This window comes from Salminus brasiliensis, chromosome 7, assembly GCF_030463535.1.
Source record: "Salminus brasiliensis chromosome 7, fSalBra1.hap2, whole genome shotgun sequence".
Taxonomy (NCBI): Eukaryota; Metazoa; Chordata; class Actinopteri; order Characiformes; family Bryconidae; genus Salminus; species Salminus brasiliensis.
The window spans coordinates 7,473,943-7,489,322 of NC_132884.1; the positions used below are offsets into that span (position 1 = coordinate 7,473,943).

At 44.2% G+C, this 15,380-nt stretch overlaps 1 protein-coding gene across 19 annotated transcripts in view; it reads left to right on the forward strand.

Moving 5' to 3' along the window:
- baz2ba (bromodomain adjacent to zinc finger domain, 2Ba) overlaps positions 1–15,380 on the forward strand; it is a 125,251-nt gene that overhangs the window by 63,679 nt on the left and 46,192 nt on the right. For all 19 annotated transcript variants that reach the window (XM_072683644.1, XM_072683643.1, XM_072683636.1 and 16 more), the window contains exon 3: positions 14,046–14,195. In XM_072683644.1, coding sequence (XP_072539745.1) covers positions 14,048–14,195 — 148 coding nt within the window. In that variant the 5' untranslated portion in view covers positions 14,046–14,047. The remainder of the gene's footprint in view (positions 1–14,045; positions 14,196–15,380) is intronic.

Sequence of the window (15,380 nt, forward strand, 5' to 3'; positions counted from 1 at the left end):
CTGCAACTTCATTGCATTTAGAAAAACATCCCCAAAAAAGTCTAGCAGGGTTCAGAAAAGAGTTATTGGGATCTCCCCTTTTAACCCCTTAATACAGCAGGGCTTATTACACACATATATAAGGTAACACTAGGGATTTCTGTACAAACTGGTGGGGCTATTCTTTGGTAATAGAAGGCTGTAATAACACTTTGGCTGTAGGTTCTTTAAGGGGTAAAGTAATCTCAAATAGACTTGCTTATGTGGTTTCTGGCACTGTTTAACACTGTTATTTATAAAATAGACAGATGCTCCCGGGTCGAAGGCTACACCCGCCCGCCCGCCCCATATTTTCCTCCCTCCTTTATTGAAAATATTTCCATCCTCACAGAGATTAAAAAACTCGCTTGTGTGAGCATGCTAGCCCTGGATGGGATGACAGTACATCATAAAGAGAGACATCAAAACACCATTAAGAAGGAAGAAAACACAGGTTTAATCCCAAATTACACACTGCTCACTATGTAGTGCACTATGCAGAATTATTGCATTACAGTGTGTACCTTCAGTCATATGTGGAAATCTGGTACCAGATTTTTTTTTTTAAATGTCTAAATAAAAGTGAATGTGGAGCTCAGGTTCAGACATGAGGTGGCTGCTACTACTATGCAGCTCATGTTTCGTAGATGAGCTAAGTTAAAAAAGCCAGTTTGGGACCAACTTCATGTGTTTGGGCAGATTTACAGCATTTGATGTAAGGGGGAGATTTCAGATACCAGGCCAGTCTATTGCTTTACTATCAGACTAATTGCACTGTCCTACTCCATGTTGAAGAACATGCCTATAACACACCTCTCACACCTGTTTTCGTAGCTGATGTTTTTACCAACCCACCATTTTATCGCCAATCGATAACGGTCGCTGCTCCGCTGCCCCGATCCTAAGCGACCGGATAGATTTTCCGGCCTGTTTTTTTTTTTCAGTGCTCCTGCCGATGCTCTCATACGCACGTTCCCAGCCTTGCCGGTCTGCAGCTTGTGCTCTCGCTAATGGAGGCAAGAAATCCCTGTTCGTGCTTGCTCCACTGCCACTGCGCTCTAAATCATTTTTTATTATGATCAGGAATAGATAATCATGTTGATGTAGCCTGGGGGGAGAGAGTGGAGCTGAGTAAATGATTTGGGGCTTAACAAGAGAGAAAGTGATTAAAGTGTGTGTAATATAGAGTAATAAGTGTAATTATCTCTCTGTCTTTCCCGTGCCCCGCTCCAGAGCATGCGCGGGGATGGGTAGGTGTGTGTTTGTGTGTGTGTGCGTGTGTGTTGTGTAGTGTGTATGTGGTGCTGTGTGGATCTGCAAAACATTTTAAAGTTAATTGAGACACTGCATTTGCAAGGACAGTTAGCTTGTGTGTGTGTGTGTGTGTCTGTCTCCCTCTCTCTTTCTCTTCCGCTTTCTCTCTCTCTCTCTCACACACACACACACACACACGCATACATACACACTGTTCCCTCTGTAATGGAGTGTCTAAATATATCCGGTTTTGGCCGGATCTGAACGTGCTGCTGCCTCCGGAGTGAATAAGAAATGGGCTTCGGTAAAGGACGGAGGGGGGAAAAATAGCAGATTCATCAGGGTTTCTCTCTCTCTCTTTCACGCTTGCTCTCTCGCTCGCACACTCTTTCCCCCTGTCTCTCGCTCCCATTCTCTCTCTCTCTCTCTCTCTCTCTCTCTCTCTCTCTCTCTCTCTCAAGACCTAATGATTTAGAATACCTCCACTGGGAGCTGAGGAAGGCTATAGATTGGCATACAACTTTTGAATGGACCAGTGAGCATTATATCCCAAAAGAAAGCCGTACTGCTGACCTGTTTGTTCACAGTCTGTGATTAAAGGAGAACTCCAGCGTTTTCTCCGTCCTGTCTCCTTCTGCTGCATCTGTAGCGTACGGCCGAAACACAGCAGAGAGTAATTTCCCTGCACTTAAAAAAGAGCAGGAAACTTGTTGACTCAAAACATGACACAACATACCTGTAATAGAAGTCAGTGGGCAGGCGCTGAAGTGTATTTCACACTTAATAGCACCCTGCCCAAATTGGCTTATACTGTTAGAATTGTGTTCTGCGTCAAAATGTGTCGAAACTGTCTGTGATAATGAGCCGTGGACTACAGGTGAAGAACAGGGTGAGATATGCTGGAGTATTCCTTTAAAGGCATGAGAGTAGAAGCCACTGTCAACAACAGCAACAGCAGGACTGAAATGCGCAGAACGCCTGTTTACTGACCTCTTGGTAAAGTCAGGGCCGTCCTGCCGTGGCTGGGTTTCAGCTGGGTTTCAGCTGGTCCTGACTGAGCCTGCTGGAGGTACAGAAAAGGAACACTGCTGAGGGGAATTCCATGCAACGTTTTCCATGTGTTTAGTCATTGTGCTGAGCCGACACGTGAAAATAAGTGGCACTGAACCGCTGCATGCTATCTGAGACTTGAGCTGCGGTCACACTAGACACATTAGTGGCGTTTTCATGCTCATTTCAATGAGATTCTGAGCAGTGAGCGACATCTGTTCCGAAAAAAGCACTTTCCAATGCCCAAAACAGAGGAAAGGCTAATGCTGGCCTTGGCTAAGCACAACAGTTTCTTCCACACTAGCTCTAAGAAAACGAATAAAAGAAGAGACAGAGAGTAAGAGTGAGCAGGCACAGTTAGTACAGAGACTATTATACAGCCAGTTTTACTGATTATAGTAGCTGTGTTAGCCAGTCTGCTAATTGCTGAGTTAGCTCAGAGATCACCCCACTGCTGTCGATCACAGCAGTTACTGTTTTGCTGTGACTGGATGTGCAGCATTATGCTCTTAGCAGTATCTGAAATATGTACATTGTGTTTTTACTGTTAATGGTGGCCGTTTTCATTTACGTTAGAGTACTAACACCACCAGAATGGAGGATGCCCATTTCAACGATACATACTGCAAAGGCCTAGTGTGATTGCAGCTCAACAGTCCTAATGTTTGTTACAGCAGTAGTTCAGCAGGTAATAATAACACAAATAACAAATACAAGAACATTAAAAAACCTAAAAATGAAAACAAAAGTACACAATTCATTGACTTTTTCACTGGAGCTGCGAGGCTAATGAGACTGGATGGAAGCTTATAGCTACAAGGTTAGCATTGTGCAAACTGCATGCCTAAAGGCTCATTCCCACTAACTTTCATCTGAGCAAAATTACATTCATTTAACACAAATTCTCCACAATAAGCGGTTCACATGGCTGGCCTGTGACCAGTAACGCCACAGATTTGACTGTGCTAACCTCTGTATAGGCAACCCACCTCTGAAGACTAGTCTCCCAATACTGCCATCCATGGACGATATTAACACTAGTCTGCCTTTTTTTTTGGCATAATTACAGTTAATTTTGTGTTTTATTGTTAATGGTCGCTAAGCACAGCTCCACACAGTGCTGCCAACCACAGCAGTTGCAAACTTCTTTGGCTACACTCAGGTAGAATAAAATTGTCTGATATAATTACATTTTCTTTATGTTGCAAGTCTTTGCTGTTTATGGTTGCAGAGTTAGCTCCAAAATCAACCAGTTATGACCAGGTCGCCAGCAGCTTAAATGATCATGTTTGCTTCAAACCATCGTCTGAATGCTGGGTTTCTGACACTGTCTGTTACATTGATCTAGTGGATCGTGATCGCGATCACCAGATCAATTTTAATGCATCAGATATTGGCCATATTAAGAGCAGTCCAGTTCTGTGCCTTCACACATTTTAAACCTATACCTTGGAATACACTAGACTGCGCATATTGTTTGCGGTCAGCCAGCAGGATCTTGTGGATATCTCTCTTCAAAGACTGGCTGATCTTTTTTAGGACTGGCCTGCTGTTTCGCTGCTATTACACCCCTATCTGGTTGTGTGTGTGCGTGTGTGTGCGCAATTGTGGGAGTAAGTGAGCACTGCCGGCACCTCAGGTTATGTGTTTGTGTGAGTGTGTCATAGTCAGCCTTTTTGGAATGCGTGTATGTGTTACACACCACTTCTAGAAGTGTGTGTGTGTGTGTGGATGTGTGACAGACAGCTTTTGGAATGTGTGTGTGACATACTCCAGTCCAGAGGCAGGCAATTGGCAAGATCAGGGGGAAAACACACACACTCACACGCCAGTGATTCATGAATGAATCATTCTTTTGAACTGATTCTATGAGTCGGCTTTGAATCGAACTTTCCTGTGTTTAAGCTTAAGTAGATACAGCCATAAAATTATGAACAATGGCAGCGTTTAAGATTTAAACCAAAGGTCCCATGTGTGTGCCGACTCCAGCGACATTGTTGGGTTTGTTTATACCACAGAATTGTTATACTGATTTTTGTTTTTATACTTTACATTTTTATACTGATTATTTCCACAGTTACTCTGTAATCTTATACTCTCATAAGTAATACGCCAAGGACCTGCACCAGTGGTTGAAGGTACTAAAGGTAAAACATTCACCCAAACATCCATACGTCTGCTCTCATCATTTTGTGGAGGGGAAACTCCAAGTTATGACGCTGAGGTGAAACGGACATGTCGGGTGCTTGTGAGGTTGTCAGGTAAGACGTTAACATAAGAGCTAACCTGAGAGCCTCACAAGCACCCAAGGAAAGGGTCTACGTTTTAAATTTAGCGGCTTCAACCAGAGACAGGTGTTCTTTGGAAGGTGCTGGATATAGAGGTTTTATGTTGCCCCACAACACTCCCATCTTTTTGTGATGTGTTCATACTCACTGTTGTTCAAGCAGAACTCTCTCCTTATTCAAATTAAGCATGTTATACTATGGTTGTAATCTATATTAATGGTTATGCCGTCACACCAGACGTTCTACACAAAATAAACAAAGATGCCCCCCCCTTCCTATTTTCATGAAAAAGAAGGCGAATACAGGCCATGCATATTATCCAGTATGTTACACTGGCTTTATCCTCTACACAGAACATGTTCTTTATTTAGTGTGAGGCGAGGTCTTCAAGTTCAAAATGTGTGGAAAAAAAGAAATGATTTGATACCTTACTACATTTAATGGAATATGAAATTGTTGCTATAAATAGCAGCCTGATTTATTTCATGTTTTCCTGTGTTGTTTAAGGCGGTGCTTCTCATGGGGTTAACTTTAGGGAATTGAGGATGCGGAAATGAATCCATGGCTAATTTGAGAGAGTATTTTTGACAATGACTTCTCCATAAAGCAGAGAAGTCCTGTTATCGTTATACATACTACACAGCCATTGGCTAAAACAGTGCCCGAGTGAGGGAGCACAATAAGTACTTGCTTGGTTCAGAGAAGAGCTTTCGGACTTTAGTATTTATGGCTGATGATGCAAAGTTTGCAGTGCAGTTGGTATATTAAGAGCTAGTGTTGAGCTTAGCCTTCCCTGGGCCTGATACACAAAACCCAACTTAAGCCCTCCTCTCTCACCTAAACGTCGTCTACATCCTTTACCAAAGTAACCACGTTAAACTTTCACACATGTCCCTTACTGTGCGTTTACACTAGCAGGCGACAGAGCGACAGAGCGACAATGCGAGTGGCTTCAAACTTGGGGCAATGTAAGCGACTTGTCACCTGCTAGTGTGAAACCAGGGTTGATGTTGTCATCTATTAAAGGTCCCATACCCTACATTTTTCTTTCATTTAATTATTTCTCCTGAGGTCAGCCTATGACATATCATTGTCTTGTTGAAAGAAAACTGGCATAGTTCTCCTTCTTGCTACCACCACCATGCTTAACAGTTGGTACAGTGTTCTTGGGGCTTGAAACCCTCACTTTTACTCCTCCAAACATCTCTGCCTCATCTGACCATACAACTTCCCTTCACAATGCTTTTTCTTTGTCTGTGTGGTTCAGCTGCAGACTGGAGTCGAGTGAAGGTATTGTTTTTACAGTAGGGGCTTCTTTCTTGGATGGCAGCCTTTCAGCTGACTGTAAAACTTGACTGTAGCTTGACCATAGACACTGGTGTTCCAGAAGCTTCCAGTTTATGGCAGGCCTGTGCCTTGGTGGTTCTTGGGTTGTGCCTGACCATGCAAACCAATTTCCTTTCAGCTAAGGGTGACAGTTTGGGTCTTCTTCCAAACCATGGTGAAGGTTTTTAATGATACGAATCCTTTAAAGCTCAAGGATGACCTCATGGTTTATACTCATGAGGGCGAAAAGCCCACCCAAACGCTCCTTAGATTTTCTGAGACAGTCTGATGTGGGTTGTGAGTCTGCCGCTATTATGTCCTCATGGATGACAGAAAAAAAAAACATGATGCCCGTGATGTTACACATGCTCCCTTTTACATTGGCGTGACCATTACAAATTGCCTAGGCCTATTCAGAGTAACCTGCGCTCTGCACGGATGTGTAATATGCTTATCTAGTACATAGCTATAAAAGCATGTGACGTAGTTCTCACCAGGGGAGACAAGTGAGGCCCCTACTCTGAAAAGAGCTATTAAACGATTGAACTAACGAATCACAATTAATTGCATGATTTTATGGAGCTAATTTAACATAAACCCAATGTCAAAGAAAAAGGGTGTTTGTTACTATTTAAAAAGCAAGGCATTTTATGTGTGTGTGTGTGAGTGTGTGTTTATCTACATATCTGGTAACTCAACACAAGGCCAAAGAGCAGTTCCCGGCCCGGGGACCCACGCATCCCAGCATGCACCGCTTTGCCATCTGTCACGGGCCCTTTGTTTGGGTGTGGGTTGAGCTCCTGCTCTCTGGTTACTCATAACACACACACACACATAATCTGAGGGATGCGATCACTTTGAATTGCAATCTTTGCAGCCGTTCCTCTCTGTCCACTCTCTGATTAAAGCTGGGAGACATTAGGGTCAGAGGCCTCAGCAAAGCCCTGACCTTACCTTTCTGCGCACAGCGAACGAGCCGGATTGCTTGGTGTATGGCGACGGCGCTCGTCTGCTCTGGACTGCGAAGGTTACTGTTTTGTAAAAAGACTGTGTAGCCTTAGCAGAGCCAGGCCACTGCAGAAAAGGGGTGGAGGGTGGAGGGGGGTGGTGGGCGCTATGCTATTAGCTCACTGTCAATGGCATTGAAATCACTATTATCAGTTAGACCTTGCTGCGCTGCCATGCTCAAAAGAGTCCTTTAGATTATACCAGAGGAGGAGCAGGCACACACTCACGCACTTACACACACACTCACACACTCGCATTCTAAACCTTCTCACACACAGCTGAGGCAGCTTGAATAGCACATAACGTCATTTCTTTTCCCCCTCTATCCTTCGATTTTCTTTTTTGTCATCCCATCTGCCCTCCCTCTCTCTCTCTCTCACTCATATTTATCCCTCTCTCTCTCCTTTATTGTATGTGTCTGTCTCTCGTCCATCCCTGTATGCTTTTCATGCACTCTGTCTGGCTGTTTCCCCGTTCCCCCTCACCCCCCCTCCGCTCTCTCTTTCCCCCTTGTCTGTCCATCTCTGTCTGCCGCTCCCCCTCTCCCTCTCCGTCTCTCCCTCTCACTCCGGTGTGGCTGCCAGTGTCACCAAGCAACTGCGCGCCGGGCGACAGGCGAAGCCATCTCACGCTCGAGAAGAGCTGCTCCAGCCAATGGCGTCACAGCTTCACTGTGGCCAATCAATGAGGCAGAAGGGCCAGGGGAGCCTGCTGCATTTGGACACTCGTTAACCAGAATATCACACCATCCTATTCCTCTTACATGTGTGTGCGTGTGTGTGTGTGTGTGCTGTGAGTTCCTACGTGAGAGATCACACTCCGCATAGTGTCGGCCTGTGTGTTCTCTAAAAGCTTATATTCACTTACCAAACTGTCCAGACAACTCAAGTCCCGAGTTGAGTCTCAGGTCAAGCCCTGCACTCCTCCTGCCCTCCCATGCCCCCCTGATCGCTGCAATCCTGCAATAGGGAACACACAGAGGGGTTCCACCTTTACTAGGGTGCATTGTTTGTACAGTACCCCTTGTGACCTGTTGTTGGTATTGTAAGAGTGTAAGGTTTCCAAAAATGATACGGCTGATATTATAGTTGATCGATATTAGCTGATATTGCTGACCTGCGGATTTTATATTTTAAAATATATTTATGATTTTGCTGATAATTGCAAAACAAGCTTTGTGAACTACTTATTCAGATTCATCTTATACATGTGGCATCTTTCACCCACTGTGAACAGGCTGTTTTCGAGCTACTAACGCTAGCTGAGGTAACCTGACCTTAGCATTTGTTTGTTTACCAAAAGCCTGTTAGCTCTTCTCTATGTAAAATGTATGTAGTCTCGCGTAATCTACAGTGGCCTTCTATGGTCTCAGTACGGCTTTAACTTAGTGCAGTAGCGTTAAAAAGCTGCATGGCATGTTGTGGCGCACTGAGGAACTGAGGAAAAGAGGAAAAATCATGACGCCCGTCAACATCTGCGCCCGTGTGTGTGCCTTTATTAGAAACTATGGTTTCGTATTTTTGAACTCTTTATTTTTGAAGGCTTTATGTAATGGTGTGAAGGAAGTTTTTTTTTTTAACTGTAAAACCTCTCTAGTGTAACGTTAGGTGGTGTACCCTACTTTTCTCTCTTCTCTCCTCTTCCTGTCTTTATTTCTCCCTCCCTCTTGTCGGGTACGTAGAGATAGGAACACTGGCTTGGGTGTAATCGTATGTCTCCACTTTCTGTATATATTGTTTCAAATTCGAGTTTCGGTATTGCAATTTGATGACAGTTCATAAAATGTATTTATTTTAGTTCAATTTATTTTCAAAATTAGTTTTTTTGAGTTTATGCGTTAGGAAGAGTGCAAAATTAGTCTGATTAAATGTTAAAGTAAAAGTAGAACAGAATGTAAATCTACAGTAAAGAAGAAGTATAGACTTGTATCAACAGTATAGCCAGTATTATCAATAGTCGGTATAGCATTATAGGAAAAGGTGCGCTGTTCATTACTGTGTGGTGTTCGCTACTATCCGCACCATGGCCATGGAACCTTCAGTGGGAGGGTTTAATGGCATAGCTCTATTAGCTTCACATTTGCTTGGCCTTTGTGGCCTCTGTGTTACGGAGACCATATTTTAGTAGGACAAGCCCTATCTTTTCGATGCCTTTGTTTGCCATTCGAGTGTTGATGCTTTTGTGAGCAAAAAAAGATGGACAAAAATGATTCTCTATTAGTTAGTGTGCTCCGACGGAATGTTAGACCAGACACATCTGACGACAGCAACTGTCGCAACATTGTTATAAGAATTAGCAACACAGAAAATGGAATTGCAACCGGTCTAATCGGAACAATACAGCACACAGCCTTAAGAACTATTTGGCCCCTGGAAAAGAGGCCTATGAACATTCAGCCAACATCTAGTTCATTTCACTCTCTACAGAACTCTCTACAGAACCATGCCCTGATCTTTGCGATTAGCTACCGGGTAAGAGTTGTCCTTCACTTCTCCTTGAAAAAACATGCAATACTCGTGTTTCCCTTCTCTGCCTACTTTCAGTGGACTCGCAGCACAAGAATTCATTATTTTCACCACCCCGGCTTTTTGGTAGAATCCCAAAACAGTGGACTATACAGAGAACAGGGCACAGTTTAGCAAGTGCTTACTGTTCATCTGAATAGCTCTTTAGCAGTGAGTGAAAAGGCCCCCCCAAACTCAAGAGTGGCCTGCAACGTCAATAGTGTTAGGCCGGCGAAGCCATAACACAGTGATGGAAGAAAGAGAGTGTGTGTGCAAGTGTGTGGTCCTCCTCGCTCCATTAACAGAGGAGACAGCGCGTTCACGTTAGCGGCAGCACTGGCACGCTCTGCTTAGCGCTGATCCACGCTGATGACTCTGTTGGCGGATTAGTGTGGCTAGCATCGGCCATCTGTTACTATGGGACCTAATGAGTGAGACGTGTGGGTCACACACACCATCACACACGTGTATATAAATATATATATATATATATATATATATATATATATATATATATATATATATATATATATATATTTATATTTATATATGTACACACTTACACAGAGCGCATATGCTTGTGGACATAGCTACACAAATCACAGAGTCTACGCACACACACACCTTGGCCGAATGCCAGGTGTCTCCCTTTAAACAAGGCCTTAATTTCAGGACCTATGTAGTGTACTATGTAGGACATAGGGAATCCCATGAGCGCTTTGAGAGTAAGATTGATTTGCAGGACTTAATGTATAAGACAATGCTATGTGTGTGCGTGTGTGTGTTCGTTAACTGTGTGCCTTCAGATGGACCTGTGTATTGTTCAGTCGGCTATGTCTCTGGCTATCAAGTGCCTTGTGGCAAGTGGCTAACAGTTACTTCCTTCCGCCCCGGACGGAAAGCCTATATCCCACAAAGCACTCCGAACGCCATTAGCATATGATTTGCCTCATTCGCAGGATCCACGAGCGGCTGTCTTTTGCAGCCCTCCCATTGGCCGCCTTCACCAAGTCGAATTAATTACGCAGCTCACGGAGATTACAGCTCCTGCCTTGCAGTGCCACAGTGGAAGGCTGCTAATTACCTATAAAATCAGGCTAATTCTGACGCTAAACCCGTTTTAATTTCTGATAATTAACTCAGGATTGGATCCTTAAATACCCAGGCATACCGTTACTGTGGTAATCATGGCTGTTGTTATGAATTATTTGGAGGCCCCGGCCTATTACCGTTGATATTAACTGTAATCACGCTAAGTGATTGGTTGGCGAAAGGTAAACAGTATTTACCGCTTGTCCGTCTCCCAGGTTGCCATAGCAACACAGACGCGGGGCAGTGCACCACAAACTGTTCAATCGGGTGTTGCCCCCCCCCCCCCTCCCCTCACTTTTGTGAGATTAAATATTTGACAAGACTGCATGCGTGTGAGGAAGGAGTGACAGCGTTGGTTCGGGCCGGCTTGTTTGCCGGTTCCCTCTCTGACTGAATGCTCCTTTGTGGTTTGTAGTTTTTCCGTCGCAGCCAGTGAATAATTTCAGCGGCGTTCTGACACGAAGAGATTGAGGCTTGTGCGTTTGGGCGCCGTCAGAAAGCTAAGCCAGGCCGAGGCTTCCGCTGATTTGTCTTGTCGTAATGGAGTGTAATTAATAGGGTGCACACTTGAGCTATAGCTACTGTTTGTCAGTCATTTGCATGGTCTTGGTGGACCTGGTGAACCCCCTGACCAATCACAGAAGATCCATCATATGTAATGTTTAGTGCATAATTTGTGTAGAAGCCTTAGTTCCGTGATTTTCCGTGAGTTCCGTCTTTGCTCAATGAGTTTGAGTGACTCTTCTGTGGACATTGGCACAGGAACAGCTGCAGTCACAAGGCCTGAATACACCTCTGATTAGGATTCAGGGCTGAACAGGCTTTCACCAAGGGACGGGATGTATGTAAGTTTCAGGGGTATAAAAAAAAGTACTCTCATTATTCAACTATGCCAAGATAAAGACAGTTCTCTGTTCTAGAGCACCCTTTAGGGTACTTGATCAGATCAGGAAACAGAAGAACTGAAAGAGGACATCCTTGGTTTTAATATATATGGTACTTACAGTGTATATATATAATGGAGGAAATCACACCAGCAGTAAATCACTGTTACTGTACGTTCATTTGTCCACATGATGCTTCCCTAATCTGGACTTCATCCTCTTCCTCGGTCAGAGTGGAGAAAATAATAATAACGAAAGCCTCTTTGAACTTGTCTCCAGTCGTGGGTGGCTAACAGGGTCGTGATCCAGTGACCTTTAGGAGGATAGAAAGAAGGGGGAGGGGTAGAGTTAGATGTCATAAAAAGGTGGGATGGAGGGAGGGATAGAAAACAGGACGCAGCTTGTGTGTCTGGTTCGTCGCTTGGGTGTGTATGTGTGTGTCTTCTGGTCCATCAGCATTGCTCATGGGCAAAGCACTGTTAGTTGATATTCTGCGGATGGCTCCATCTCTGAGATCTAACAGCGCGCGTGTGTGTATGCGTATGTGTGCGTGTGTATGTGCGTGCTGCGGAGAGACGAGATCAGCCCAGGGGACAGGCAGAGAGTGTTGATGTATAATGATACAATAACAAAGCCGCGCTGTAAAACAGAGTGTGGCGCTCGGTAGCGCACGGCTGGCTTTCAGACAGAGCTCGGAGTGGGATTAGTGTGTGCTGGGCCACCAGAAGAACCAGAGAACACAAATCAGACGCAATATCACACACATACACACACTCACACACACTTCTCCCCAATCTCCCACAGTCACACACAGCTTTTTAGAAATGATGGCTGACTGTTTGCTCTAATATTGCTAACACAGTGGCTGAGGCTGTTTGATATGGCAGAAAGGGAAGTATGTGCTTTTTTAATGTATTTTCAGGGGAATCTAAATGTTGGAAAACCAGAGAAAAGCAGGAGGCGAGAGCTTTTCTAAACACCACTGGCTTTATAAAGTGACTTTAATAAACGCTACATATTTTATTTTGTAAAGCTAAAAAGGCCGTAACAGTGTTTTGACTATTAAGATTACAGAGGCCTCATTTTCTGTATTGTTCATGTGTTTTCCCACTGATGTCCTATTTGTTTTCTTTATCCTGTTCAATTAGAGTCAAATAAGAGCTTTTCTTGCTGTACATTAAGACTAGTAATAGGCAAATATATATTTCTAGGGATGTCCCCGGGATCGGGTCTGATTCAGACCCATTTTCAGTATACAAGGTGTACAGCATTATGTAGCAATTGCACCTTAAAATAGCAGATTCATGATCGTTCTGTCGATATCGCGACCTCTCACGAGAACTTTATACTGCGTAACCCGAGTCATATTTGTGTAATATTAAAATATGTAATGTGGTGTAAAGTAAGGCACATTCCCTGGCTGTAACATTTTTATTTTGTGTAGTGTTAATTAGCAGACTAGCACATGTTTCCTTAACTGAATGGCTGGATTATGTTTGGAAGTCTATTACCTAAGAACATCCTCACTAGTTTGTACAGAAGCCCTGTAGCTACTGAGTAATACACCTTACTGTGTAATAAGCCTTGGAGTGTTCGAAGGTTAAGGTACTTGGATCAGATCAGGTGACAAAACACTGAATCAGGACACCCCTGATTTTTGTGACCTCACATGATTTCCACACTGTTTATTGAAGACACTTCTACTGGGGGCCAATGGGCAAATGCTTCAGCTTTAGGTGTTTAGGGTAGGGGTGGGCAATATGCCAATATTTGATCTAAAATGTTTTATCGAATTGTTGCAGTGATACAAGCGATCGTGGATATCGTCAGAGAGTGTAATTAGTGCTGTTTAGTTAGATGAAGTGCAGCAGATGTTGAATGTAAATCACTGTACCCTGTATGGGAGAGTCTTTTCTGAATAGTTTTTAAGAATCTGGCACTGCTGATGCTTTTTGTCTGCATGTCAAAATATCGTGACATAATATTTTTACCATATCGCCCACCCCCCATGTTTTGGGCCAGCATGTTTTCTGTGCTAAGAAGTACAGGTATGTTTGCATCTATGGTAATCGATCACATGCCACAGACGCAGCAGATAGAGGTGAAAAAGTGGGAAATTCCTGTGTGTGAGAGTTTAAGTGTGTGTATTTCTCTCACTGAAACACTGTTTAAACAGTTAAAGGCATAATTTGCCTGTTAGGCGCATCGCCACTGCGAAACTGACTGTTTTACACTGTGTAAAAAGGGCCGTGAACAGTCTCGTAAATCACAGAGCTCCGCGTGTGTGCAGATGTGTGTGCGTGCGGACCTCTGACTCGCGCCGCCGAAGTCCGTCTCTAAAGCGAATGAATTGTTAAAGTGACAAAGAGAACAAACTGTGCCCAGTCTGCTGCCCAAATCTGACGTTAACACATGGTCTGAGAAAAGGATGCTTACTGTGTGTGTGTGTGTGTGTGTGCGCGCGTGTGTGTGTTTGTGGGTGAGTGGGAGGGTGGCATGGAGTGACTAGTGACTGGTTTTAAATAGGAATATTGTTTGGGGTAAGTGAGATGTGAAAGGGAGAGTGGCAGAGTGTGTGTGTGTGCTGGTTTTAACCAGTCTGATTCGATTGTGTTTGACAGATATGGAGTCTGGAGAGCGGCTGGCCTCGCCTTCCTCCACCCCGGTCTCCGTACACAACACCCCATCATCATCCTCCTCCTCAGCGTCCCCGGCCTCCAACACCAAGAGCAGCCTCAACCACGGAGCGACGGCCTCGCTCACTGCCTGTGGTAAGAACACATGCACATACACACACAAAAACACACACATGCATGTATAGATGTTCACCAAAAGCCTTGTAGCCCACTGAGTTTGATGTAGTTCGGCAAGCTGCCACTTGTGGCGGCCCTGGTGGTGACTATGGTTGTCTTGTCGACACCAAGGGTATGTAAAAAGAGCTTATCCTTTGTTTGGCTTAACTGTCTGTACTGTCTAGAGAAGGCTTTCTTTTTTTCAGCTGTTCATTGGCTGAATTCACACTGTTGCCTTACAGGACATACATGTTACCAACTTCTTTGCCTGTCAGCCAACTTCAACAAAAGCTCCTCGTATTTACTGATCAACACCAACCAGCTCCATTGTGTTTGAAGTGTTATGAGATGGATTGAACCAGCCTTTATTCAGCCTACAGCTGTTTAGCCCCACCCATTCACACTGAAGCTATAAGGAGTGTATTGGTCCTCACTGCTTTTTTGATGCAGGGCATCCTCCAACAGCTTTCTGGGGTTACTTACACCCCACTGCTGGTGCGTGGTTTGTCACTCCTGACCACCATCCTGACCTGAAAATGGGCCAAGATCTAATCATGTAATTTGTAATACATATTCATCATGAAGCGCAGAAAGGCTTATCACACACTAAGGTATATTACTCAGTAATTACAGGGACTTCTGCACAAATTGGTGGGGCTGTTCTAACATCTTTTGGCCTGCCGGCGAGCCATAGACTGTTTAAGGGGTTTAAAGTCTTCTCTTTCCTTCTGTTCCCTCAGTAATGATATGATAGGAATGACATACAGTATTCTGAGATATACGGATACCTAAAAAAACACTCAATCCTCCTCACATTCACATATTTTCACCCTTCCACACTCTTCTACAAGCCTTCCACCCTACCCTCAGTGGGAAAGCTCACTGCTCACTTACAAATCACACATACACTCACACATGCATGCTCCTCAGCACAACACCCAGTCTGCTCCTACCATCCTCACAATACCAGTCCGAGCGTAGGCTGATGATTCCGATTTATTTAAGTCCCTCTCCCCAGTGTCCGCTAAAGCGCCTGCTTCATCCCCCTCTTCCCCCCTCATGTGTGTATAAGTAAAGGCCCGTGGCCCCTGAGTTCCCGCCACTAGCTTAGCGCAGAGGAAAAGCTCTGCCTGGCTCCTGTCGTAATTACCATGTTATTGTGGA